At 38.2% G+C, this 27,755-nt stretch overlaps 2 protein-coding genes and 1 long non-coding RNA gene across 3 annotated transcripts; 2 read left to right on the forward strand and 1 right to left on the reverse strand.

Annotated features, from left to right (window-relative positions):
* Nucleotides 1–1,090: 1,090 nt before the first annotated feature.
* On the reverse strand, nt 1,091–27,699 carry Usp10 (ubiquitin specific protease 10). Its single transcript, XM_068286451.1, is given in 11 exon segments — nt 1,091–1,522; nt 1,604–1,832; nt 1,904–2,071; nt 2,139–2,228; nt 2,298–2,562; nt 3,633–3,808; nt 3,810–5,626; nt 24,741–25,125; nt 25,187–26,026; nt 26,102–26,745; nt 27,336–27,699. Coding segments are annotated over 10 exon segments (4,878 nt in total). The 5' UTR covers nt 26,636–26,745; nt 27,336–27,699; the 3' UTR covers nt 1,091–1,148.
* On the forward strand, nt 7,766–8,686 carry LOC137574263 (uncharacterized). The gene is made up of 3 exons (XR_011031964.1): nt 7,766–7,831; nt 7,900–7,986; nt 8,652–8,686. It is a non-coding gene; the product is annotated as an uncharacterized lncRNA (long non-coding RNA).
* Nucleotides 15,695–21,274, forward strand: LOC137574260 (monocarboxylate transporter 14). The gene is given in 2 exon segments (XM_068286471.1): nt 15,695–18,467; nt 18,470–21,274. Coding segments are annotated over 2 exon segments (2,439 nt in total). The 5' UTR covers nt 15,695–17,692; the 3' UTR covers nt 20,134–21,274.
* Nucleotides 27,700–27,755: the final 56 nt, after the last annotated feature.

Raw genomic sequence — 27,755 nt, forward strand, 5'->3', positions numbered from 1 at the left:
TGTTTGTTTGTTTGTTGTTGTTGCTCTTGCATTAGTTGTTAACTTATTTCGACTTGTATAAAAATAATGCTATGTATTGTAATTCAATTATTTAATATCTTGTATTGTATACAAAAGATTTCGTTTTGTTGGTTGGTTTTGTTGTTTGTTTTGTTTTGTTTTGTATTTTTGTTTTTAAAGCATATTCAAAGCATATTTAAATTTTATTCACATTGCTCACACAATTCGTGAAGGAAAACCTTCTCTCCTTCAAAATGAGATTGTGGAACAATTGAATTTATTATTATTATTATTATTAATAAAATGATTATAAGTTATATGTATTTGTTGGCTAAATGCATGCTGCAGGCCATCATAATATAAATCTACATATATGTACGTATTTATATATATATATATATATATATATATATATTTAATATGTACAGCTCTAAATTGGTTTTGTCATTAATCGAAATTCTAGTTAATAGCCACAATTAGATTTTTGTGCCAAAAAAAGAAAATTTGTGAAATGGATTGATTGATTTATATATATGTATGTATGCATATCTATAAGGATATATGTATGTTTGTATGTAGGAAACGAACGTTGACCAAAAAACTAAATGATAATTTGCTCGCTTTGTTTTCTTTTCTATCAGTTTGTACAAAAGTTTTCTTCTTTTTTTCGTTTCGTTTCTTTTTTTCTGGTAATTTGTTTTGTTTCTTGCACACAACTTAGAGAAGAAGTTTTTTAAACCACTAAACTAGCCTAGCTTAGAGCTAACACACACACCACTCATTCACTCGCATCTTCTTTCTCATCAGCATCTCATAGACTCACATTCATGCATGCGCTTTGGACTTTTGGGCTTAAACATCTATATCTAATCTGTATATTTATATTGTTATTCTATATGGGCATATCAAAATAAGAAAAAAAAAAACAATAAAAAAAATATTCAAAACACGCGCACAAAAGCCAACTAACTTTCTCACTCTTTCTACTAGGTCTCTATCTCTTTCGTTTTCAGACTTACATAATAACAATTAAAAGAAAACTAAATGTATTAAAATAAAATAGTTAAAGGAAAAGAAAGATAAACACACACGCTCTTAAAGATCCTTTTATGGTAATTTTACAACTTTTCTGTTGAGTGTTCAATTATTCATTTGTTGTAAGCTGCTGATGTTGTGCCCGATCCATAAGAGGATCCCGAACCGCTGCCGCCATTGCTGGTCTGTTGATTTTGATGTTGATGATGTTGTTGGTTGTGTTGCTGCTGTTGCGTCTGCTGCTGAACAGTGTCGCAACGACGATAGTATAGTAAATAAGGCACACGAGGTGTGTGCGGCTGCAGCACATGTTTCTCGCTAATCGGTTTCACCGAGCTATCATCATAGCGCAACCAACTTTGGTAGCCAGTATGGAATACATCTGTGATATAATGCCCCTTGGAGGCCTCTTTGCCATCATGATAGACCACAGCAAAGAGTCGATAGGCACGCTGTTTCTGTGCGGTTTTCTTGGAGCCAAGTATCTCTGCGGAGAAAGGAAAGAGTTTTTAATGTTTCACATGGATGGATGATAATATGTTTAATGGGGCGTGGACTCATCACTCACTGGCATCAATTTTCAGTTCAACGGGGAATTCGACTTTCTTTAAGATTTTTGTGCATCCATCGGATCTATAATCAAAGTATTTTAAATGCAATATCAAGACAATTGGCAGTTTTTCCAAAGTCATTTGCTGCCAGGCGACCACTTCCTGTTTGGTCTTGCTACCGGTGACGCCTTCAAGCTGATCGCGTCCAATAAGGATCTCTAATGCTTCTTTAACCGAAGCGGCTTTCTGTACGAAAAAAAAAGAATCGATTTTGTTATTCTCTCCCAATCTTCAGACTTTTTCTCACTTGAACTCACTTCAATATTTAATTGCAGAGTAAAGAATGGTTGAATAACATCGGTGGAGTGTTCGCCTTCACGTTGCAAACGGGAGCGCAGTTCACCGCGAAAAATATCGCTAATTGGTGTACGGCCAAAGTCAGTTTGACGTGTCACGCTGCCCTTGTTGCGATTGTTGCAGATCATCTAAATGAAATGTTTGTTATAATTAATTAACATATGTATTTTACTATAAATAATAATGTTTTCTTACCTGCCAAACATCGCCATCATCCTCAGGTTCATCGGCTTGTTCTTGCTGTCCATTTTGCTGAGGATTTGGCTTGTCAATCAACTTGATAACCTGGCAAATATAAGGAAATCAAAAAGATTAACAAATAAGTTCTCCCAATAGTTAATAAGTTGTGATTACCTCAAGCATTTCGTCATTCAGCTTGTTTAGTACATAACCAAGAAACTCTTCGGCATCCTCTTGACGACCTTCGACATGCTCCTCGCGGCTATCATTCCACAGTTTATATATTTCAGTGGGCTCAAAGGCCATATCACATTGCAGATCAACGCCAGCAAATTCATCTTTGCCCTTATTTTGGGATCCCTTATTGTTACTTAGATTGTTATTCAAACGCAAACGTAAACCACTTGGCAACGCTGTAAAATTGGTCATAAAGGACATCCTGTAGTAAAAAGTGAAAAGAATAATTATTGTACTGTGACTTTTCTTTTCGCCCACACAAATAACAAATGATATTAAATTATTGTTTGTGCTCTGAAGCAACGCAAGAGCCATCAACTAAGAGAGATGAGAACTTTATGCGAAAACACATAAAACACGTGCCCGGGCCTCTACGTTAACATTGGATGACCGACCAAAACGGTGGCACATCCCAACGAAACGGCAAAAGCGAGGCCAATGGCATTTACTATACCACAGACGTAACACAGACATCAAGACGACGCCAAGGTGTCTGTTGACTTGTTTGTGGCGGGCAATAAATCTGTTTTCTTCTGTTTTCTAATCTAAAAATGGCTAGAACTTTCTATGTAGGGCATTGCCAAGGCCATAAAGCAGGTGGCAACCAGAATACAATTGTTTACCATATACATTTTCGATCAGTTGATGCAAATATTGTTTGGTTATCAGTTTGCGTAGAAAATGATGCAGAATTTGAAACATTTTCGACGATGTCAAAAAAACCTTATGCACTTGGCCTCTACGTTAACTTTGGTTAAACCATCAAAACGATGGCAACCAATGAACGCATAGGTGAGGCAAATACCATTTTATCTGCCACAGACGTAACACAGACATTGGCAGATGGTAAAAAGAGGCCATGGATGTCTGTTGACTTGTTTGTGGGAAAATATTTCGTTTGGAATTGTAATCTAATTTAAATTTGATAACTGATAACGATCTAGAAACTAAAAGAGAATCGTGCAAGATAATTTATATTTAAGTTGTTTGTGCTATCGATTGTGCATAGAAATCCTCGTAAAGAGATTGTCTATGCATTATTATCGATGGACACGTGCAGTGGCCTCAACGTTAAGCATTGGATGACCATCAAAACGATGGCACATCTAATGAACGGAAATGAAGTCGATGCTATTTATTCTGCCACAGGCGTAACACAGACATCAGCTGATTAAAGACGCCAAGGTGTCTGTTGACTTGCCTGTGGTTCATTTGTGGTTATGTGTATATGTATGGATGCAGTGTGAAATGTGCGATGTCGCCGGCACTTACATGGCATTCACTGTGGGCGTCTTAACCTCGCTTAGAACAGCCGCCTGCTTGGGTATGGAACGCAACAAATTGTAGAAGGGGGAGCAGCCCAATAGGGCTTGTAGTATAGAGTTGATGTAGCAATAGTTCGAGCGATTTGTTAAACCACGTGGACGTAGACTGATGGGCGCCAGTTGGGGGGGTTTTGTGACGCGCAAGAAAATCGGCATATTTGTGGGTCCATTCATCGAGCTGAGCAGCGGCTGCGGCGGCAGCGGCAGCAGCAGCGTTGCCGGCAACCGGACGCGTTACCTCTTGACTCTTTAAGGGCTTCACCGAGGCAGAAGCAGTTCCAGTGGCGGTAGGGGGCACAGCTTGAGCCGAGGCAGCCGAATAGGATAGAGTTCCGGGTGTAATAAGTGGGGTAGTTGGTGCCGGCACAGGTGATGGCAATTGAAGCTGCTGATGTGGAGTTGGTGGTGCTAGTTGCTGTGGCACTAAAGCAGCATTACTTGCTGCAACTGAATGTTGTGAGGACATTGATGAAGATCCTCCGCCAGATGAGGATGACATTTGTTGTGTTTGAATGTGCTGCTGGTGTTGCTGTTGCAATTGTTGCTGGTGTTGTTGTTGCTGTGATTGCTGCTGCTGCTGTGGTTTGTTGGCCTCATAGGGAGCTACCTTGGCCACAGGTTTTTTACTGCTGGCAAATAGACTAGCCCATGATGGTTGGGCACTCTCTGCACTATTGTTTTGGTTTGTTTGTGGTACTGGCGGTGGAGCCAAATTCAATTGAGGCTGGGTTGAGCTCAATGCGGATGCCGCTGTTGCTGCTGCTGATGATGATGTTGCTGCCGTTGTTGCTGTTGGCTCATGAGCTGAGGACAAGTGTTTCGGCTTGGCTGTATAATTGCTGCCGCTACTGTATGTGGATTTTGTGTGATGGGCGGCAGCAGGTGTTGTTGTCTCCTGTGGAAATTGATTTGGGGCCGCTGTTATGCTGGCCGTTGAGGTAGTTGTTGCTGCTGTTGCACTTGTTCCGCTAGCTGGTTGTTGTTGTTGTATTATTGTAGTGGCTACTGCTGTGGTAGTTGCTCCACTCTGTTGACTAATTTTACGCTCTAATGTTGGCGCTGTACTGGCCACTGGTGATGAAGGCACTTTCATGGTGCCATAGGTTCGCATTTGCGGCTGTTGTTGCTGATTGCTTGAATTATTGTTATTATTATTGTTGTTGCTACTATTGTAGTTGTGATAATGTTGCTGCTGCTGCTGCTGTTGCTGCTGCTGTTGCTGCTGCTGTTGATAATGTTGCTGATTGGTATATGTCTTAGTGGGATGACTATAGCCAGACTTATTGCCGGTTGTTGTTGCAGCAGCGTTGTTCACAGTATTTGGTGAGGCAGTGACAGCCACAGATTGTGTTGACTTTTTGTGCAGTGTAGTATTGGTCCATGACATGGATTTGGTAGTCTGTATGCCAGTATCGTTGCTGGAGGAGCTGTTACTCTGATGATGTTGCTGCTGTTGATTATGATGCTGCTGATGATGATGATTATATTCTGATGAATATTTGCGGCGTACTTGTTGTTGCTGTTGTTGTACTTGATTATATTGCTGTGGGGTTTTTCGTTGTTGTTGTTGATGGGGTTGCTGCTGCTGCTGCTGCTGCGGTTGGTGTTGCTGTTGCTGCTGTTGCAACTGATTACCCGAGTGTTGCTGTTGGTTTTGTTGCTGCTGCAGCTGCTGAGGCGAAGTCTGCTGCTGTTGATGTTGCTGCTGTAGTACAGGTTGCTGTTCCTGTTGCTGTAGCTGTAACTGAGGTGCAACTGTTGCTATGGCCACTGAAAGATTTGGCACTTTATTTGGCTGTAGCTGCTGCTGTTGATATTCCACCACATCAATTTGGTGTTGCTGTTGTTGCTGCTGCTGCTGCTGCTGCTGGTGTTGTAGTTTCTCATCCAAGGCCACTTCCTTATCGTTGTTATTATTATTGTTTAGCAAATTGTTGTCTACTGTAATATATATAAAAAGAAAGGGGAACCAAATGTTTAATGAAAACTCAACAAAATTCAATTGCCAGCATACAAAATAATTTACAATATCATCATAATTGATGCCAATTGAAGCTAAATGCTAATAACTTCAACCCGACCGCAAAGCATATACATATATATATACATACATATATATAGAGCAGCAACATCAACACATCTGATGTTGCTGATGATGATGATGCTGCCTGATGTTGCTGCTGCTGGTCAGCAATAGCACACACATAATGGAATTTTATCGAAATTTAAGACCCTTTTTTTTAATTGATTTGTTTGTTATGCTTTATCAATATGAGCTTGCTTTATGCTTCGTCTGTCGCCGCTTAATCTAAATATCAAATAATTTGTCCCACTTTTTGACGCTTTTGTTGCCAGCTATCTGTCTAGAGCGACAGTATACATATCAAATATATGCATTAACATTCTAATCCCATGTCAAATTCAAGTATCACTTTCTGACATATGAAAACGATTATTATTATTAAATCATAAACAACAAAAAAATACCACAACTATTGAACTTCGCACTCGATTGCCTGATAAATGTTTACGAATTTCAACATTTCAAAGATAAGATCACAATGGTTTTTGGGCTGGGGGTGGGCGGTAAGGGCAGTAAGAAGGTGCAGCAGCAGCTACTAACGAAACCAACATCTGGCCGTGCAGGGGGTTATCAAACAAAAAATAAGAAGAATAAGAATCAATATACACGTGATGATAATGCAATTCCATCATTCGGATGTTAATCTCAATTGCTTTTTGTATTAATAAAATAAACATTAAGTAGACTAAGTAAATTGCAACTGATACTGACAACAAAAGGCAAAGCGGCGATCGCATTAGGGATCGAGAGTGTGGGAAAAGCAATGCACCACGTCGGCGGCGCCTCTACAAAATCGAAAGTCACGGGGGTCAAGCCCTGTTGGCCATAACAATTTGTTGTAAGTACCTACTGTATGTACACATATATAGAAGGTCTGATAAGGATTGATGGGAACACGAACACTCACCACAAGCAACAACAGTAAAGTGAAAGTGGGTGTGAACAGAATCTACCCCCGGCGTCTCGCCTTCTCTTTTCTTTGTCCTCGTTCTTCCTATTCGATGATAATAGATTCTGGAAGCGTTTTAATTTATATAAAACTTTTTTACAATTGATAATCACAGTGACACAATTTTCCAAGTTGCTTGCTAAGGGCAAATTCCATTTGAATAAAGTTTTGTACTTCAGAAAAGTATTCTCTAATATTTTCGATCAAACTTAGTTTTTCCCTTCAATTAATTGGCATATAAACAAAATCAGTGCGCAGTTATTTAATGAGAGAGTACATTGATCCACAATGAACTCATGGGAATATTGACTATATATAAAATCTAAAAATATAAAGACAAATTTCGCAGTAAACCAAACAAAAAAAATGTTTGTATTCTCATTACATTTAGAACAAAAAGAAAATTCAACTTTATAGCCCCCCTGGCACCCCTCTACCGCTGTTGCATTAGGGGTTCCCTGACCTGGGAAGCAGTTGTAGAGCGATATGGATTCCCTAGACAAACTGGTCAGATAGCCTCTAACTAACTAGTTATTACAATTATCTTCAAATCGGCAATCATTCGTGTACTTTCTTTTGATTAATGCGCCACGATTTGATTTTGGTTAATCGAAAATTCAAATTCAATTTCTAAACCTTTTAAAAACGTGCTAAACTTAAAGGCTTTGACTACAATTGATATTTTAACAGTTTCGCTGCTGATCGAAAAGAAAATATGTATATATATATATATATACAATATTCTATTTAAAGTTAAATTAGCATTAACATTCTAACGAAATGCCTTTTTGAGGGCGTAGAGACACACATTTGGTGGCTGGCTGTTACAATTAACGATTATCATATGACATATGGAGAACGAACGATCAGGAGGCCGAGGAGCATTAAGGGGGAGAAGAAATATTAAAAAAAAAAAAATTGCATCAACCCAATCCCAACGGCGTGAGGCAAGAAGAGAATTCAAAGTGTTAATTAATTTTAATTAGCAGTTAACAAGCTAAACTATTTAAAGAAAGGAATGAAAAAATTTCAACTAATCAAAATTGGGCGAAAAAAAAAACGTCAATCGATAATAAAAATGGAAATTTATATCAGATCAAAAGCGTACGAACAAGTAATCAAAGGAAAAATATAAAAAAAATTAGAATAATGCAAATATATATATAAAAAAATGTATGCCAGGGTGTCAACAACAACTACAACAACAACTATTGGAAGATTCGCACTGTCACAAGGTTGGCTGGATAATTATAGTGCATGAGTGCACAGGTAAATTACAAAAAAAAATAGCAACAACAGTAACAAAACATCAAAACATGTTAGGCTAATAATAGCAGTAGCAATAGCAACAACAACAACAACATCTAATGCAACAATGCAAACAAGGAAATCGTTAGAGACAACACGAAAGGCGCGACTGTACTTTAATTTTCATTTGGAATGCGTTTCAACTAAATACAAATTGGAGAGAGAGCTCCACAGAAAGAGAGATAGAGAGAGAGAGGAGGAGATGGAGGTGGGAGGGTAACAAATGTCGAAGTAGTTTTGGTGCCAGAAGGTCGAGGGGTTAGGGGGCTTTACAATGTCAATCCATTAGAACACACACACACTAAATAGTTTCTTGTCTATGTATTGCTCCACTTGACTTGACAAATTCGCTTTCAATTTCATTTCAAAATGCAAAACAAAAAAAAAACACACACACAAAACTGTTATACATGACATATCACATTAGTATAATTTGCATTGTATAACAGTTGAGCAGAAAAATAAAAAAAAAAAAAACTGAAACTTGTATTTAAATCATATACCAATACGGTCATCATATATCTATGTATCTATTTATGAGATGTGATTTTGTAATTGTTTGTTGTTGTTGTTGTTGCTTAGCTTGGTTTTTCATTTGATATTTAATTGATTTTATTTCCATATAGAACAACAACAACAACAACAACAAAGGCAAACGGGGTCACCCATCATCAATGTGGATCGCTGTTATTGAACGCGCGATTTTATTCAATTTTTATTAGCTAGCAACAATAAGAATTGATCAAAGTTTTTTTTTTTTTTTTTTTTTGCTCTATCTATCTGTCACTCTCTATCTCTATCTCTCTCTATCTATCTTTGTATGTACAATAGTGTAATTTGTTTGTATTTGCTTTACAATTTAACTATATATACATATGTACATATAAAAAATGGCAAAAACAAAAGCATTGACATTCGTTTGTCGAACTTGACCGAGCCGGGAACAAAAGCAAAGAGAACCAAAACAATTTTAACAAAAAGTTTTCCATAAAATAGTGAAAATCAAAGTTTCCCATTTCGTGCCAGCTGGCCATATTTATGTTTGTTTTATCTATATTAGCTACAATTTAATTCGATTGACATATGTAGAAGAATCGATCTATATTTAGGCTGGACTAAAAGCGTATCTAAGCCTATAAAACAAAATCAACAACCACAACAACAGGCAACAATATGGCTAAAACAAATTCAAACATTCTATGATCAAATTTAAATAGTTTTCTAGCTCTACATTGGGATTCTATTTTATTATTATTTCAGGTTTAAAAGGGGCCTTAGCTATGAGCCAAGGAAAGGAGAGACGAGAAAACCCCAAAGGAATTATCGTTGATATAAAAATTAAATATGATATTATTCACATAACATATGTAATTCAAAGCTTCTATCTTACACCCCTCCCCCACCACACACACAGCCTTCCATCTACAACCAAAACAACACTAGCTCTCTTATGGATGTATAATGAAAATATATACATGCATATTTATTTAAGTATTGTTTATTAGTTGGTGCTAATCAATCATGAAATTATGAACAAAAAAAAAAAAAAAAGAAACTCATTCTCTCAATAAGTGATTCACGCAACAACAACAATTGCCACAGAACTTAGATTGGACTTTAATATGGTTGAACAGAATAAAAAGAATACGATAAAGAACAAAACCGGACAAAGGCATGTAATATAAGTATTTCTGTCATCTCCCTCTCTTTCTCTCTCTCTACCCATTTCTGTTTTTCTAGTGTGCAAGTCTCTAAAAGCAGCTCTCGATTATCCATTTTCTTCCTGGACCATGCGGCGTATACGTAACATTTTCTGCGTAACATTTATTGATTGCAAAAATGCTTTAGAATAGAAAACAAAAGAAGCTAAAGCAACTTGCATATGCTATTGTTTATAATGAAACTCAGACCGTTAAGTATTTCTATTACTCTATTTTAATATACCCTACAACAAATGCACTACTTATATATATATATATAAAAAAAACAAAAACAAAAAAGGTAAGAACTGTTAGCCCGGCCTCCTGGTTTGGTTGTTGTTCGAATGGTGTTCGAGTGTTGTGTATAAAATTGATAACTAATCCAAGTCAAAACCAAACTGCCACAAGGAGAGGAGACGAGAGGAGAGGGCACACACACACACACACAGATGGCTGAGTGGCCGGGAGGGTGGACAATGGTCTCTATCTACTCGGTTGGTTCAACAATTTTGCCTGGCAACAATTCAATTGAATTCATTTGTGTCAATTTACAATAAATATTAAGCCAAAAACACTTTGGCAGCGACAACAACGGGAACAAATAAACAAAAACGTAATAAAAAAAAAGAAGAAAACCAAACAAAAAAAGTGTCAATTGAAAATTGCATAATTTTATAAAGCGGCAAACACACACACACAACCACAATAATGGTATATCCCCACACACACACACACGGCCTTCGCTCTAAAGAAAGAAAAACAAATAAACAATAAAGTTAAGTTAAGGTTTTAGTGTGCGTGTGTGTGTGTGTGTGGGGGGTTTAGTTCTTATCAACAAAAACAATGCGTAAGAATAGGTATAAAATTGATTTACGGGATGCGGTTATTAGTATTGAATAACATGATTACGATTGCTTTTCGAAATCATTTTATTGAAGCCAAACAATATTTGTTGTTAAAGCGATTCGATCCTAATGGAAATTCAATTCATTCGTGTCCCTATGTCCATGTTACAAACAGTTAAACAATTTCATAATCTTCGTCTAGGCAAGGGTAGGGTATAAGAAAAACTTGCTCAAGCAAAAGAGAAATTAAAGTGAAATGACATCCAAGGACAACACTCGCCTGACTGCTTGCCATTTCAGGCTATTGAAGCTGCTGTAATACATATCCTTTTTTTCCCTCTGGCATATAAACAGGAGGCGGCGGCCTTCCCTTCTCCCTCCTCTGTTCTTTTATTCAGACTCCTTCTCTCTACTTCTGCCCTCGCATTAACATATAAATGCGTTGAGCGTGGTATAACAGATTGAGATGATGCGATGGACCGGAGCCGGAGTGGGTCATGTAGATAGAAAACTAATGTATCTCACAGATACAACCATTGCTGCTGTGCTGCATAACAACACACCAAAAGCAAAAGCAACAAGTTAAATGATACAAGAACATGAAAACGAAATAAGCAAAAAAAAAAAAAAACAAGGAAAAAGAAAGCGACACAAACTGCGTCATTTTGTAAATACACCTCCTTCAATCTATATAATGTACAGATCTGTAGATACATATACACATATTCTAGGTAAAAATTGTCTCGCAAAAAATGTAGCCAACATTAAAAAAATAAAAAAAAGAAGAAAATTCAATATATATAATGAAAATCGAAATGAAAACAAAGCGCCATGACTGCTGTTGCTGCTGCTGATGATGGCATGGAATGGGATGGAAGGATGAGCGGATGGGTGGGTGGTTTGTTGGTTGTCATTCCTTTGTTCACTTGGCCTGACTGCGCTTGCTTGAGCAATTTTCATTTCATTTAAACACTGAACAATGAAAGTACTAACAAGAGTGGAGCAATTCAATGGGGCAAGGGATGAATTAAGGGGGTAAAAAGTGGGCGCAGTGCCGCGATTTGTTGTTAATAAATTATTGAACCGGCTGCGACATTCTCGCGCACTGCCATGGTCCATTCAACTTTGGTTATAAAGGAAAAACTGCTCAAGTTTGCCACATTGGACACACACACACACACAGTGGTCTAAAAGTCATTGGATGTAAGAAATATTTTGTTTTCCATCAGTTTAATCACTTGTCATTAAATTTACTTGTTCATAACAACAAAAGTTATAAGATTTTCATTTGCTATAGCAAACTGATTACCCATGTTTCAAAGGATTTAAGTCTAAAATTTACCAATAGCTAACAAAGACTCGATAAATAAAATAAAAAAACACAGATTTTTGTTAAACATATATTAAAATCAACAGGAATGATAAATTTCTAGCATTTTCTATATAATTATTAAACATATATGCATGTTTAATTATAAAGAATTCCAAACGTATGTGAGCACATAGAGATAAATGCAAATTGATTTCACATGCATGACATAGAATATGCATTTGGGCCAAAATGTGTGTAGCGGCGCTTATACATTTTGGCCTAAAGCTCACTCCCACTCCCATTCTCTTGCCCAATTTTGCACTCTTCTCTATCGAAATCACTTGCGCTCACTCTCGCTCTCTTTCTTTGTGTCTGTTATAAAGTGCTTTGCCCCACCTGACGCCATACCATATCACGATTGCAGGTCAACCTATTGGTGTTGGTATATTGTCGTTGTTGTTGTTAATGTGTGTGTCGTGTTTTTTGGCCTGCCACGTGTCGTTCATCGGCATCAAATTGCATCTTCAATTTGCATTTTACACACAATTTTCCATGAATTTTATGGTTGTTGTTGCGGTATAACAGTTTTGCTGCTTTACGGGGGAACTGCCCCCAATATTAAATTTCGCTTTTGCGAGCAAAATACCATAACCAACTGCTAAGTAGCCAATTTTGTCAAAGATTAGCATAATCATAGAGCGCACACAGGCAAATCAAATTAGAAATAAAAACGTCAACTAACCAAATGAACGAAACAAACGCCCTCTGACAGTTGACCCACTAAGTGTGTGTGTGTGCGTGTGTGTGTGACATGGAATTTTTATGAATGACATTGACCAACCACCAAAAGCTAAGGCGGCATTGCTTTGCTTTGCTTTGCTTTCCTTTCTTTCCTTTGAGGAATAGGCAAAAGAAACAAGATAAAAGAGAGACAATCTATATATATATGTATATACTTATAAAAAGAGAGAGAGAGAGAGAGAGAAAGGAAGAGACATCGAAAAAGATATATAGACAGGAAGTGAAAGAGAAATAACAATTTGCTCTCACTTTCTCTCTCTTAACTTTTGCTCGGTACCCAAAACCATGTGCTGCTGCCTGCTTCTAGCTAACCCCGACACACAAAACTGTTATAAAACACACACAAAATAATTTTATAGCCTGGCAACTACTTTTAGCCTTATCAAAAAAAAAAAAACACTTTGATTGTTCCCATAATGCAATTTGAGATATTGGTTAAATCATTAAGATAATACGCCCCATTAGATTAGACAATTTTACAAGTAAGTAGAGAGCCGAAAATTGTGATGATGACGAAGCAGAAGCCGGAGCCGGAGCCGGAGTCGGAGTCGGAGCCGTAGCCATAGCCCGGAGACTTTAGGCTATGGCGCCTAAAAGTCGGCTTACAAAAATAGACCAAAATGGCACGAACAAATTTCAACACAACAACAAAAAAGTAAAAGTTTAACCTTTAACCTAAATCTTAAGCTCGTGCTTTTGCTTTTGTTCTGCAATCGACTGTTAGAATGAACCAGAGAGAGAGAAAAAATAAAATTCTTAACTGTTATACATAACCTACCGGTTTTTCTGGCTTTCAAAGAATAAAAAGCAAAAACAAAGCAAATCAAATTCAAAGGAAGAAAGACAACCCTTAGTTGTTGTCTTTTGTCCGTGTCTGTGTCCGTGTGCGTGTGCGTGTGAGGGGTTGTTGCTGCCTGCCGTGTGCGGTACGTACATACAGAAGCAACATTAGCGGCAACAATAAAATCTCTGTCTTTGCCAAATCAGCTGTTCGAGCCATTGTGAGAGAAAAGTTAGAGGCAAAACATTTTCAATGAGAAAAACACAGAAAGAGAGGGTGTGTGTGTGTGTGTGTGAGAGAGAGAGAGAGAGAGAGCTTTGGCCATAAGCTTAGTTGAGCTTGAACTTCAAATGCATTTTTCGCATTTGTTATTCGACAGAAAATTTTCATTTTGTGTCTTTGTGGCGCTGCTGCCGATGCCGATGCCGTTGCTGCTTCCTTCCTGTCTCTGTCTCCCCCCCCTTTGTCATATGCCATGACTTGCTTTACTTTGCCTTGCCTTGTGCCTGGCCTGGCCTGGCCTGTAGTCTATTCTATGTTCCGCCGTTCTGTTCGGTTCTGGTATATATCGTATAACAGTTTTGTGCTTGGTTTGCCATTTGGTTAGTTACGACGAAATTTTCATTTCGTAGCGAACAGCGCAGCAGACAAGAAGAACTTTAAAAAGCCAAGCGGACCAGAGAGCGTTGCGTCGTTCACGTTCTCGTCGTCTGGTCTCATTGTAGTAGAGTCTCCTCCGTCAACGTTTTTACCTCCTCCACCGCCACCTACTACTACTACAACTCCTCCCTTCCTTCTTCTTCTTCATCATCTTCTTCTTCTACTTCGCCGAGTGTGTGTGTGAATTATTATTCTTTCATTTTTTTTTTTTTTGCCACTAAGAATAAAATATATACGAAATATAATTTATAAAAAATAATCGTAAACGACTGAGCGCAACATCTATCTACCTATCTATCCATCAATCAATCAATCAATCAATCAATTAATTAGTTAGCATCATCAGATACAGAGCGGATGCAGATGCAGATACATTTACAATTGTTAAACATAAAAAAAAAAAAAAAAACAGAAAAAAGAAGAGAAATAACGAAACAAAATGGCAAATAAAAAAAAACCGAAATAATGCCATTGCAGCTGAAAAACGTGTATCGTTGTTGTTCTTGTTCTTGTTGTACGTGTTGTTAGTGTTGCCGTTGCCGTAGTTGTTGTTGTTATTGTTGGTGGTGTACAACCACGTAAGCTCAGCAACAACTGTGTCTTGCTGGGAACTCTGTCCCTTTTAGTTGGTGGTGTTGGCTTTGTTGCTGTTGCTCCATTTGTTCATTTATCGATCACACGTTGTGCTGACGGTGCTGCTGCTGCCCCGCCTGCCTGGCCCTCGCCACCGCCCCCACGGCATATATCCATATCATGTGTTTGTTCTTTTCGCTTTTTTGCATTTATGTTATTCAAATATGCTCTCAATTAGAAAGAATTTTCACATGAACAACTAGCAACAAAAAAAAATTCAAAAGCATCATCAAAAAGGAGAAAGGAAAAAGTAAAATTATACAATTGCATTTCGCCATTCGCAGCAACAGAACGTGTGTAGAGGTGTGCGTGCGTGTGTGTGTGTGTGTGTGCGTACGTACAGCACCCCCAAAAAATCCAATGTAAAAACACAAAAAGAAAATCAAGTAAAGAAGAAACAAATGCAAAAGCAAAAGTGCAAAGTCAAAGTCAAGAAACATAGACAAACCAACAGTGAGACACAGAGCAAGAGAGACAGAGAGAGAGAGAGAGAGAGAGCAAAGAGAAAGGATAGAGAAATACAGAGAGAAAAGCTACACTAGCCAGGAGAGAGTCGTGGTGGGGCATAGAGTTCAGGAAATGCGCACAAAACAACAATAACCACAACAAGAACAAAAGCAATAACATCATTTAATCAAAACAAAAATTTGTGTTTTTTTTCTTTTTGTCTTTTCTAGTTTTTTGTTTTGACCCTGCAGCAGCAACACAAAAAAACGTGACGAACTTGCAAAAAGCAAAAAGAAAACTGTAGAAACAAAAAGGAATGCAAATTGCAACATAAAATGAAAAATGCACAAAGTAAATAACAATTAACAATTAAAACAGCAATATATATAGATATATATTATATATATATCTGTGAATCTTTTATATAGAAACGAACTCACACAATTCTAAAAAAAAATATTCAACAAGATATTCTTTTTTGTTCGTTTTTGTTGCAACAAATTCAAGTTCGAGAGAATAAAAATAAAAACCAAACAACAAACAACAAATCAAAATCAACATTCGTGAATACGGTTCAATATAAAAACAAAACGAAAAACCAAACAAATAATAATATTCGCAAATTCTGCTCAAAAAATAAAATCAGCTTTAATCAACAACAACAATTTAAATCGTTAAAACAATTCAATAATTTACATTAATAAGCTTCAAAAACACAAAAAAAAATAAAAACTAATAAGGAATTCCAGAAATAAAAACAAAGAAACTTAAAAACATTTTTACAGCAAAAATAAATAAAAACACCAAAATCGAGTACCAAAATAAACTTTTAACAAATTTACAAAAACAAAACAACAACAAAACACCAAAGAAATTAGTAAAAACAAATTAAAAACAAAGAACAAACTTAGCAACAAATTCACAACAAAATAAAAAAAAAGGACACTCTCCCCGCTCAATAAATTTAATAAATAATCCATAAAAATGTTTGCCTATAAACTTTGAATCAAAAGTTTTAACATATTTAAATAAACAAAAACAAATTGAAATTGAAAGCAACAAAAATGAAAACTTATATATTCTAAAGTCAAGTGTAAATTGTAAAAACAGAAACAAACAACAAACAAAATATAGAAATTTATTAAAATATGCAACTTATATAGAAATACGCCAAAAGAAAACAGAAAAAATAAATATTCTAATCGACATACGACGAAACTTCAAGTAGAAGAAAATCAAATACTTATAGATACTTAAAAACAATTTGAATTAAATCATAAAACAAAAAAGAAATACTAAAAAAAATCGAATGCAAAAAACGCTTAATTACTATTCGAATTATTGCAATTACTCAGAGGAAAGTACAAAATAGTTGAAAACTATTAATAGTAGATTATTTCAATTAAAATTCACAAGTGCTACAAAAAAAATATCATAAACCAAAACTAAATAGTTAAGAATTTTTCACACAAAATTCTTCAGTGTAAAGCGGAACAAGTTAACAAACAATAATTACATTTATCATAATCAACAACAACAACAATAGAAACAACAACTACAACCAATTTCAATGTAAAACACCAAATCTGCATTATCTACATATATATATATATATACTTGATATACATATAGAATTATAATAATAATAATAATGGACAATATATCGTTGATATATAAATAATTTCAATTGTTGTATATAGCCAAGCAACAACAGCAACAACAACAACAGCAGCAGCAGCAGTTAGCCGCCCCAGCTGCTGTAGTCTACCCCTCCCCACCCCATTCCCCAACACCCAATACCACCACCCCGTGAAATCACCCCTTTCTCCACCCCCTCCGACACAGTCGGCACCAAAAAGTACGCCTATCGATAATAAATTACAAATGCACCAATAACAAAGAGAACGATACACGATAGAGAGGGAGAACACGAGAGGCCAGCGAGAGTGAAAACTGTGTGTGAGAGATAGTGTGAGAACAGTTAAGAAGAGTGAGCGGGTGGAAAGATAAAAAACAACAACAACAAAAAACAGTTGACTTTGGTATTGCTGCTGCTTGCCGTTTGGCGGCGGGCGGCCTCGTTGTTGTCGTAGCTGTCGTCGTGGTCGTGGTCGTCGTCGCTGTCGCTGACGTTGTTGTCGTGGTCGTCGCCGTTGCCGTTGTCGTCGTCGACGTCTGTCTCCTCATCGACATTCGCCTAGCCGGACGCATACGCGTAAGAGCAAAAGCGGTTGCTCTCGATTCCGTGTAATTTTTTTTTTATTTCCATTTGTTTGTTACTTTTGAATATTCCTTCGTCGTCTTTTTTTTTTTAATATCGTTGTCCTCATGTTTGAGTTAATTCTTAACTGAACACATCCTACAATTTTATTGTTGCCCCTGCGCGGCTGGAGACACGAGGAGCCCAGCAAGAATTAACGGGATCAAAGACTTAGAAAAATAAAAAACACATAAAAGGAGAGAGAGAGAGAGAGAAATAATAGGCGAAATGGTGGACACAAATGCAACATCAGCTTCGGCGGCACGTTTACGTAAATTCGAGAGAACGGACAGTGAGTTGGCCTGCGAGGAGGCGGCACGTTTAACAGCCGAACAGAGTCCTGAAACAGATGACAATGACAATGAGGAGGACAACGATGCCGCCGATCCCGATGACGATGATGAGGACGATGAGAGTGTCTATGGCGAACTACCACCACCGCCCGATGGTGGCTATGGTTGGGTCATTTGCTTTGCCAGTTTCATGTGCAACATGATTGTCGACGGCATTGCCTACACATTTGGCATATTTCTGGAGGAATTCGTTGCCTACTTCCATGAGGGCAAGGGCACTGTCGCCTGGGTGGGAAGCTTGCTGTCGGGCGTCTATCTGAGTGCCGGTCCCATAGTATCGGCATTGGCCAACAAATACGGATGTCGTGCGGTCTGCATAGCCGGCAGCATTGTCGCCTGCATTGCATTTGTGTTGAGCACATTTAGCACTTCGGTTAGCATGCTGATGGCAACTTATGGATTTTTGGGTGGCTTCGGTTTCGGTATGATCTATTTGCCGGCCGTTGTTGCCGTTGGCTATTACTTTGAGACGAAACGTTCACTGGCCACCGGCATTGCGGTTTGCGGTTCGGGTTTTGGTACGTTCGCCTTCGCCCCCCTGGCCACCTATCTGCTGGAGGAATACGGCTGGAAGAATGCTCTACTCATCTTTGCTGGCCTAATATTGAACTGTGCCATCTTTGGTGCCATGATGCGACCCCTGACATACCCAAAAAGAAACGAGTCAAGCCCTTGATGCAACGCATGTACGAGGAGAAGCAATTGCAATTGGAGCGTGGTTCGTTTGCTGGTTCACATTTTATGGTTCAACTGCCGGATGGTACCATGGAAAGGAAAATGAAAATGCCCCTGAATGCTGATCCTGGTGTCCATTCCAGTTTGAATTTGGAATTACTTGCTGCTGGTGGCGGCGGCGGTGGACTTCATCCAGTGTCAACATTACCCACCATCACCGAAGCCAAAGTGGTCGATGCAACACAAAATTCCCAGGCCGCCCAGAATGGTGATGGCGGACGATCGACACGTCGGCCACATCGAAATTCGGAAACGGATCACCATAGTCCTTATAGCAGCTCACAGGACAATGCCGCCATGATACGAAATGCCTCACAACCTGCCTTCTTAGCTGGTGATCATCAGAGTTTGCCCAAAAATGGTTCAGTGCCTTCATTCAGCCGGGTGAGAAAAACTTCAGCCTCCGAACGCTATCAGCCCTCATTGGCCGCCATTCGGGCCAGCTCACGTGGCGACTTGGAAGCTGGCGGCGGCGGTGCTGGAGCTGGTGAATTTGCCTCATCGAAATTGTCATTGTCCCAGCGACAGGGTAGCAGTGGCAGCGGTCGCATGGTTCGCCCCATGTCACGCAAGGATATCTTCTATTCGGGATCGGTGACCAATTTACCTCAATATCAATCGCAAAAATCGTTAACCAACTACCGCAATTCGGTTCTATCGCTGACCAAGTACGAGAAAAGTATGCAGAGTGTGGCCAAATTGGATCCACTGGCCGAGGCCGAGAAACATCGCGAGGAATATGATCTCTGCCCATGCCTGGGCATACCAGATTCAGTGAAATCTGTTGTAAATACCATGTTGGATGTCAGTTTGCTAAAAGATCCGGTCTTTATGCTCATCGGTGTATCAAATATATTTGGCATGGCCGGATTATATGTGCCATTTGTCTATCTGGTGGATGCAGCCAAGGAGCATGGCATTGCGAAAAATGATGCCGCATTATTGCTCTCATATATTGGCATAACAAATACCATTGGACGTGTTGTGTGCGGATGGGTGGCTGATTTACCACAAGTCAATTCGCTGCTATTGAACAATTGCTGTCTGGTGGTATCAACGATTGCCGTGACTCTAACACCGCTCTGCTATAGCTATACATCGTATATTGTGATGTCGATATTCTTTGGTATTGCCATATCGGGTTATATCTCACTAACGTCAATTATATTGGTCGATCTTCTGGGATTGGATAAGCTAACAAATGCCTTCGGTTTGCTTATATTATTCCGTGGATTTGCCGCATTAATTGGTACTCCGCTGGCGGGTGCCATTTATGATATAACGCATACATATGATTTACCCTTTTATATGGCTGGTGCCCTATTTGGTATATCAGCGTTAACAAGCTTTTTGGCACCATGCCTCAAACGATGCAGCCCATCGGAGGAGACACCCGTCCATGTCGAAACACTAACGCCCATCGATGAGGAACAGGAACGCGAGGAGGATGCATTGGCAGAAGATGATGAGGATCAACCGATAACCATAGTGCCGAAAATCATAAAAACTGCAGCCAGCCCCCAGCAAGAGGAGCCTCCGGCCAAATTTCCCCATACAACAACATCGGAATCCAAGCTCTAAGCTCGAGTTAAGAATTTAGTAAGGGGAGAAGAACGAATGAACAAAAAAAAAAAAACAACAAGAAAATAATGCAAATAATAAGTTTAAAGAAAACGGAACAAACAAAACAACCAGAGCGATATTTTTTCTATTTACTTTATACAGAATGAGAAGAGAATATGAGAGAGAGGAGAGTGGGAAGAATTCTTATTCTTAGAAAGAGGAGAAATAAAATGAAGCAGAGCAGAGCAAAGCAGAGCGAAAGAACAAAAGGATATCCAGCAAATTGGAGCAGTGCAGGAGCAAAAAAGAAAGTATTCTGGCAGAGCACACAAAAGATAAACCTATCTATATATATATATGTATACATACTAAATACCTAAACTATATACTATATAGAATTTTAAGGCTAACCTATATATTACTATATACATATATAGAAGAGCAACACAAAAATGGCTTAGCTGCTTCTCTCCTCGATAAGATTTACTTATTATGGATGGATGTGTATGTAGAGATGATTCGGCTGATATATTAGTTAAAGTTTTTATTATTTCTATATTCTCTCATAATTGGTTTTCAATTTCTATTTCCTTTATTTTTGTTTTTAAGTCATATAGATTATTATTATTATCTTTTTTCATTATTATTATCATTTTAAATTCTTTTTCCTTTTTTTGTTTCCACTTTAAATGCAAATGTAAATTGTTTTACTTCAATTATTTTGTTTGTTGTATTGAATAATTCTAATTGTAATTACTATAAAGATATATATACACATGTATATATACATATATATGATAACTACTGTTGTTGTGCATCAATTGTTATATACAAAAAAGCAAAAAGAAAACTAAAAAACCAAAACGAAAACAAATTCAAAAATGGAAAAATCAAGTAAAAAATGTGTCATACAAGTAGAGCCTAAGTAGGAGATTCGCATGTGGCAACAACAACAAAAACCAAAACAAATCAATTTTATATTAAACATTACAAAACAAAACAAAAAAAAAACCAAAAACAAAAACGACTATACGTTTTTTTTCCAATATTAATTGGGTTGTTGTTTCCTTTTTTTTTTTTGAAAGCTCAGAAAATATGGAAATATTTTTGCAAAAGAAAAAAAGGCTTGTGCGAACTTAATAAAATAATAATAATATTATTTGAAAATAATTGTATGTATGTAAATCTATGTATGTATGTGTTATACTTGTAAAACTAACCGAAAACCTTTTTAGAATAATAGAGGATCAAAAGGAAAAGCAATAGGCACAGTACACAAATACACACACACAAAGATCACAGATTGCCAGCAACACACACAACTGTTATACGCATCAAAAATATGTTGGAAAACTATTATGGGGGAAAACTACAACGCGGAACTCAAAACGCAGAACAATAAATGTTAGAAGAACAAGATAAAAAAGAAAAGAAAATACTTATAATATTTAAAATAAACAAAAATTGCCATACATTTTAAAATTATGAACAAAACAAACTGTTATACTTTTAATAGATTTTGTTAGAAGCAAGGCACAACCATATCTCTCTAGGTATTAGAACTGTTATACACGTATTTGTATAACTTAAGATATTTAACGCATCTGTTATAAGTGAACTGTATGAGGTAAGTTATATATCCATCAACAACGGTTGGGTCAACTGTTATACACATTTTTGTCGAACTAAAGGCTTTCAATGCAACTATTATACAGCCACAATCAACAATAAAAACTGTTATACTGCAAGTGAAGGCCACACTCCAACAGAAGCTAAACCATTGTGTTAGACCAGCTGTTATACAGATATTAGATTCCTTCCGAAACTGTTATACTGCAATCTTTACAAACCCCAAATAAGGTGGTAAACTAATCAGAAGGCATTGAGTTTCTTCTCATATTGCTGTACATTGACATGAATCGAGTTGTTAGTTCTAGACTTTTCAAAGAATTTAACTATTATTTGAACACTTGAACATCTAAACATGTGCGGAAGTGTTTAAACCCTTATCGTAATATTTTTTTTGTTTTTATAACAACAGTTTATTATAAGTCTATACGTAGTGAAAAATGATTGTCCAGCAACACAGCGCACAGAAAACGTTCCAACACCATGTGGCTCTAAAATCCATCGATCAAGCACATTGATAATGCAACACAAGTTTATATCCTCCACGCATTTGGTTTTGGTCTTGGTCGTCTTCCATTGGACTTATGTATGTAGCTAGTTGCCTAGTGTCGTGCGCCACTTGAGCCAAATCAAATCATGGCCTGATTACAAGCTAAATGTGTTTTGTAGGTGGTTGTGTCGTTTATTTTTTGATAGGCGTTACTACCACAACGATTAACCATCGTCGTGTAGTATATAATTTTTGCTAGAGTTGGATTTAATTTTTACCCCACATTTACCAACAATGTCGTGAAGCAACAACAACGATATCGCATATCAATCTAGTCAAACACTTTAGCGATATCATTATACATATACCCCGATGTCGATGTGTTATAATACCTTTACGAATGAAAGTGCTGCGAAAACAACAATGAAAATAATAAAAGTGCTCCAGACAGGGTAAATATTGGGTATAACTACTATACTAACTAGGCTGACTGGCTGGCCAGCTCAATTGCAATCAATTTGCTTTTATACATGCATATATATAAACAAATAAATATATATACGATTTGGCTTTGCCGTTTTGATTTTGTTGTATGACCAACAAAAATGTCAATGACTGTGCTCCGCCAACGTCTGATAAGACAACCTCATACAAAGCAAACGTACCGACCATCCGTCCCCGTCGTCCCCGCCCCTGTCTTCATCCATCGCGCATTCTTCTCACTCTCTCTCTCTCTCTGAGCCCTTATATGCATCATACACAAATGACCAGTGAAGCGATTAAGTAAAAATAGATATAAGAACTGGGCAAATATACATTAAAAGAAAAAAAAAAGGCAGTAACTGCTAATGCAAAAAGAAAACGAATAGCAAATGCTTCAAGTGTTTACCCAAGAGTTCTTGGCTAGAAAACAATCTCTAAAGCTTTAATTTAAAAGAGGTTTTAGATTTCTCTATGGAGAGTAAAGAAACCATTGTGGCTAAACACCATTTAAGCCAATTCTCCAAGTGCTCTGCAAAAGTAATATAATCCTATATTCTTTTATTTTTGTTTTATTGAAATCATTTCTTTAGTATCATTAAATTATGAATATCATGCCAAAACAGAGTATAATGCAAATGTGGCATTAATTGGAGCAAAATGTTGACGTTGACGTCTCTAAACGGCTGTTCTCGATTGATAAGGGCAAAACAATGCTATACACACACACACACCGAATGTCAGACAAAGAATCAGAAAACGAAGTAAAGAGTAGAGCGGACTGACTGATGATTAAACTGGACAATCAAAAACAGTCAGTTTGAACCAAAAACAATAACAAATAACGCATAGCAGAGAAGAGTGTGTCATCTCTCACACATGTAAACACCTGGTCTGAAGCCCATCCCAACCTGGCCTAGCCTCCCAACGAAACTACATCCATACTATCTGTAATAAACACGCTGCCTAGTAACAAGCCCAAAATATTGGCGACAATTTGTCCATACAAATATCATGTGACAAGCGTTCCAATAGCTATGAATTTTCTTTCATACACCTGACCAACCAACCAACAGAGAACTGTAAACTGAGAACGACAAAAACATGGAAATAAAGCAAAAAGTAAGCAAAAAACAAAACAGAAAGGAAAGTAAAATGAGCCAATTGCATAAATGAAGAAAAATAATAAAGAAACACACACGATAATACCAGGAATAACTCAGCAATCATAACAACATTAAATACTTTGACCACTGGAACAACATTTTATATCTTTAATGGAAACGAATTAATGATAAATCATGCCTAGAATGGCTGACGAAAAAACTTTTACTGAATTCGAGGCAATAAAGAAATGTTTTAAGTTTCATTCTTAATTACATTTTCAAATGAAAATACCTCACCATGCCTGATCAGGATCGGGTTAAGTCATTTATAACAGGCAAATATCAAGCAAAGTACTTAGCCCAACTAGTTATTAGTGTAAAGATCAACTAGAGACCACATGATCAAGAGGCTATAGCTTTCATCACAATATTCATTTTGAATATTTACTCTTTTTTTTATTCACGAAGGGAAAACATCTTGGAAATTAGAATTAAAACTCATCAAACTGGTTTTAAGATATGACTAGAAAAGCTAAATCCTGATTGTTTTCTATTTATTAAAAATTAAATATTTTCAAGTGAGTCTTAGTGAAAAATTTACCAAAATACACAAATTGGAAAGCAAAATGCAATCATTTAATCTCTCTTTGTGACGCAAGCAAAACGTGAACTTTGTATTTAACTGGTGAGATCCCGATAATTTGTATAAAATCAACGTATTCTCGTTCTAAAGAGTTTTGGACTTAAACTAACTGTTAGTAATGGAATGTCTAACTAAAGAATAGTTGCTCTCTAGGAAGGATGAAGGGAAATGAATTTTAAATCTCTTTTAAAGAATAGGGTCGACAAAAGCTAGCTGCCACAGTAATTACAGATTCAATCAGATCAGAATATAATAGGAATATTGTTGGTGGACTCACCTAAAGGTTCGGCATGTGACTGCTGCTGTGCTAGTGCCGTTGGCGTCTGAGCCTGTGGCGGATGTACAGAGGATGGCTGTGGCGGCAGCTGCTGCTGTTGGACTGGCAACTGAGCTAAAACAGGCTGTGGATCGATGCAAACTTGTGCTGACACTGGAACAGGAATAGCAACTGGCCCGGATATTGGAACAGCAGTTGTTTGCTGCTGTTGTTGTTGAATAATATGAATCGGAGCAGCTGATGGCTGTGGTTGGGGCTGTGGCTGCATCAAGGGTGTACCATCGGCTGCCAAAGGCAAGGCACCGGCTGTGGTCCAGGCAACAGGTATAGTTCCATGTGGAGGCGGTGGTGCTTGAGCCACATCAGCCAATTCGTCGTCATACTGCTGAAAATTAAATTTTTTATCATTTACTAATTGCCAACAAGGGATAATAGTTTGTCCTTACCTGACCAGGCGCTGCTTGATGGATGAGTGACATTTGGCTGTAATCTTCTGCACATATATGCATGACTCCCATTTGTTGTTGCATCTCATGAATTTGTGGATCATAGATGGCGGGATAGTTGGGACTTAGCATTGTCGATGAGGTGTCCGTTGAAGATGGCATTGATGTACTATTGTGATTGAGTTCATCATTGACCACCATTTGGCCGCCATTGGGATGCATCTGCTGTTGTTGGTGCTGCTGCTGTTGTTGCTGTTGATAATCATCGTTATAGATGGGAGCCATTGTGTGCCATAGCTGGGGTCCCCCGTCCGGCTGTTGATGCTGGGGCTGACCACGCTCATCTACCACCTGATCTTCGGGTGGCATATATTGATATTCCGAATGAGGTTGTATTAGCGGCTGATAGATATAACCGCAATTATACACGGGGGCATTATACATCATGTATAATGGTGGCCCGGTGGCTTGTTGAGCAGCTGCGGCTGCCGCAGCGGCAGCAGCAGGATTGGGTTGATGTTGCGGATGGGTAAAATAGATTCCGGTGCCATAGGCATAGGGATGGGTAGGCGTATAATAGGGCACAGCTTGCATTTGGGCCTCCGACGAAGGCTGTTGTTCCGATTGCAATTGCAATGAATTTGAAACAGGGCTAGGACTATCTGTAGGTGGATGCTGTTGCACAGCTGGCTGGAGCACATGTCCACGTAGATTATGATAATCCTGACGCCGCAATCCACCACCACCACGTCCACGTCTTTGGCCACGACCGCGTGATGATGGATGACTCTGCGGAGGATTCATTGGTATTTGGGGCAGTTGTTGCATCAGATGATTGCCCTAAATGGAAAAGAGATGATTTATTTGATTGTCGCTAATCTGTAATCTTTACAACTGTAGTACTGTAGTACTTACCTGTTCTTGTAGTACTTGACTCATCTCACCATGGGCAGAGATGTAATGAGCTTGAGGATGACCGCCGGCAGCTGCTCCGCTGGGTATATAAGCGGGCACCGTATGCGACCAGCCAGCATGAAGATTCACATTGGCAGTGACATTATTCACATAGACATTACCTGGTAACGGAGTTGGTACCATTGTTGCCTGATAGTGTGCACTTGGATGCGGATGACCATGTGGGCTTGGCATGTACAGTGTCTGAGGATTGTAGATGGGTTGCCCAGCTGGTGCGTATGCCTGAACGGGAGTCATAACATTGTTGTTGTTGGTATTATTGGAGGGAGAGACAATGCTGTTGTTGGTATTTCCATTGCCGTTCCCATTGTTATTTGCTGGCTGTGGTGTTGTTGGTGCCGGTGCCGTTGCCGGTGCGGGAGTGGTCGATGCCGACGGAGTCTGTGCCTGTGTTGGTGCCCCGCCACTAGCTGTTCCACTGGCATTTCCTCCTCCCGCTGCAGCTGCAGACGGCGCTGGCTGATGCTGCACCATGATTGCCGCAACAAAAGATCGATTTGGCTTTTGACTTTGATTTCTTGAGCCGATCTTTATGGATTCTCAGGATTCGCAGCACGAGCCAAACATTGAAAATTCCTTTTCCGCTAAAAAAAAAAAAACAACAATAACAATTAGAATATAAAGAAAATTCAAGATATTGGTTTTGAGGTTAAATTGAATCTCCCCATTCAACGGGTTGCCGGAACATAGGCCCATCGTCATCTTATAATCTGGCAACGCCGGACAGCTGTCGCCATCGCCTCCATAAATTACAAAGCAAATAAACAAATTCACTAAACCACAGACGGTGCAATCCCGTAAAAATTATAACACAATACCTTCTTCAAGCTGGTTCGAAAATAAAAGCAAATTTCACAGACAAGAAATTGTACTTGACATGAACAGCCAGGCGACCAACAAACCTATTCGCATTAGAGATGAGCAAAATGTGACAGCCGGTGAACCAGTGATGAGTCACGTGTAACGTACAAGAACATATGTAAGGGAATGAAATCTCTACGTCTTCAAATGGAATTTAGTTCAACATTCTAATGCTTTTTGTTTTGCAATTCCAATTCAATGGGCGGCTGTCTCCCCCATTTGTGCCCTTCACTAGCATTTATCGATAATAATATTCTGTGCGGCCGCCGATGGTGATTTTGCAAATATATATATGTATGTGTATGAAACTTACATGGAATTTGCAATCCTATAGCCAGTTTATCATGATTTATATGCGTGCGGGCGGCCAAATGCGGCGACTTCTGTCGCTTCAACTCCGGCTCGTTTGCTCTCTCTAACTCTCCCTGCCTCTCGCGATGTCACTTTGCAGTCTCTGGTGCTTCGCTGACACGCTTTTTGCTTTGATGCTCTAATTAACACTGTTGCTCGTTGTTGCTTGTTGATGTCTACCGATGGCCACCGCACACGCTTAAATCGAATTACTTTAATTGCGGAAAATGATGTATTTCTAAGGTCAATTACAATTAATTAATGAATGTTTCTTATTGCTCGTACTTTAGTGCTGCGGCCGAAAAAAAACTGCCAGAGTTGTCGCCCGTGCCGGGTTATCGATGACTTAGCGATAAATGAGAGATGTGGTAAAAAATTTTAA

This window comes from Drosophila tropicalis, unplaced genomic scaffold (assembly GCF_018151085.1).
Source record: "Drosophila tropicalis isolate 14030-0801.00 unplaced genomic scaffold, ASM1815108v1 contig_443, whole genome shotgun sequence".
NCBI lineage: Eukaryota > Metazoa > Arthropoda > Insecta > Diptera > Drosophilidae > Drosophila > Drosophila tropicalis.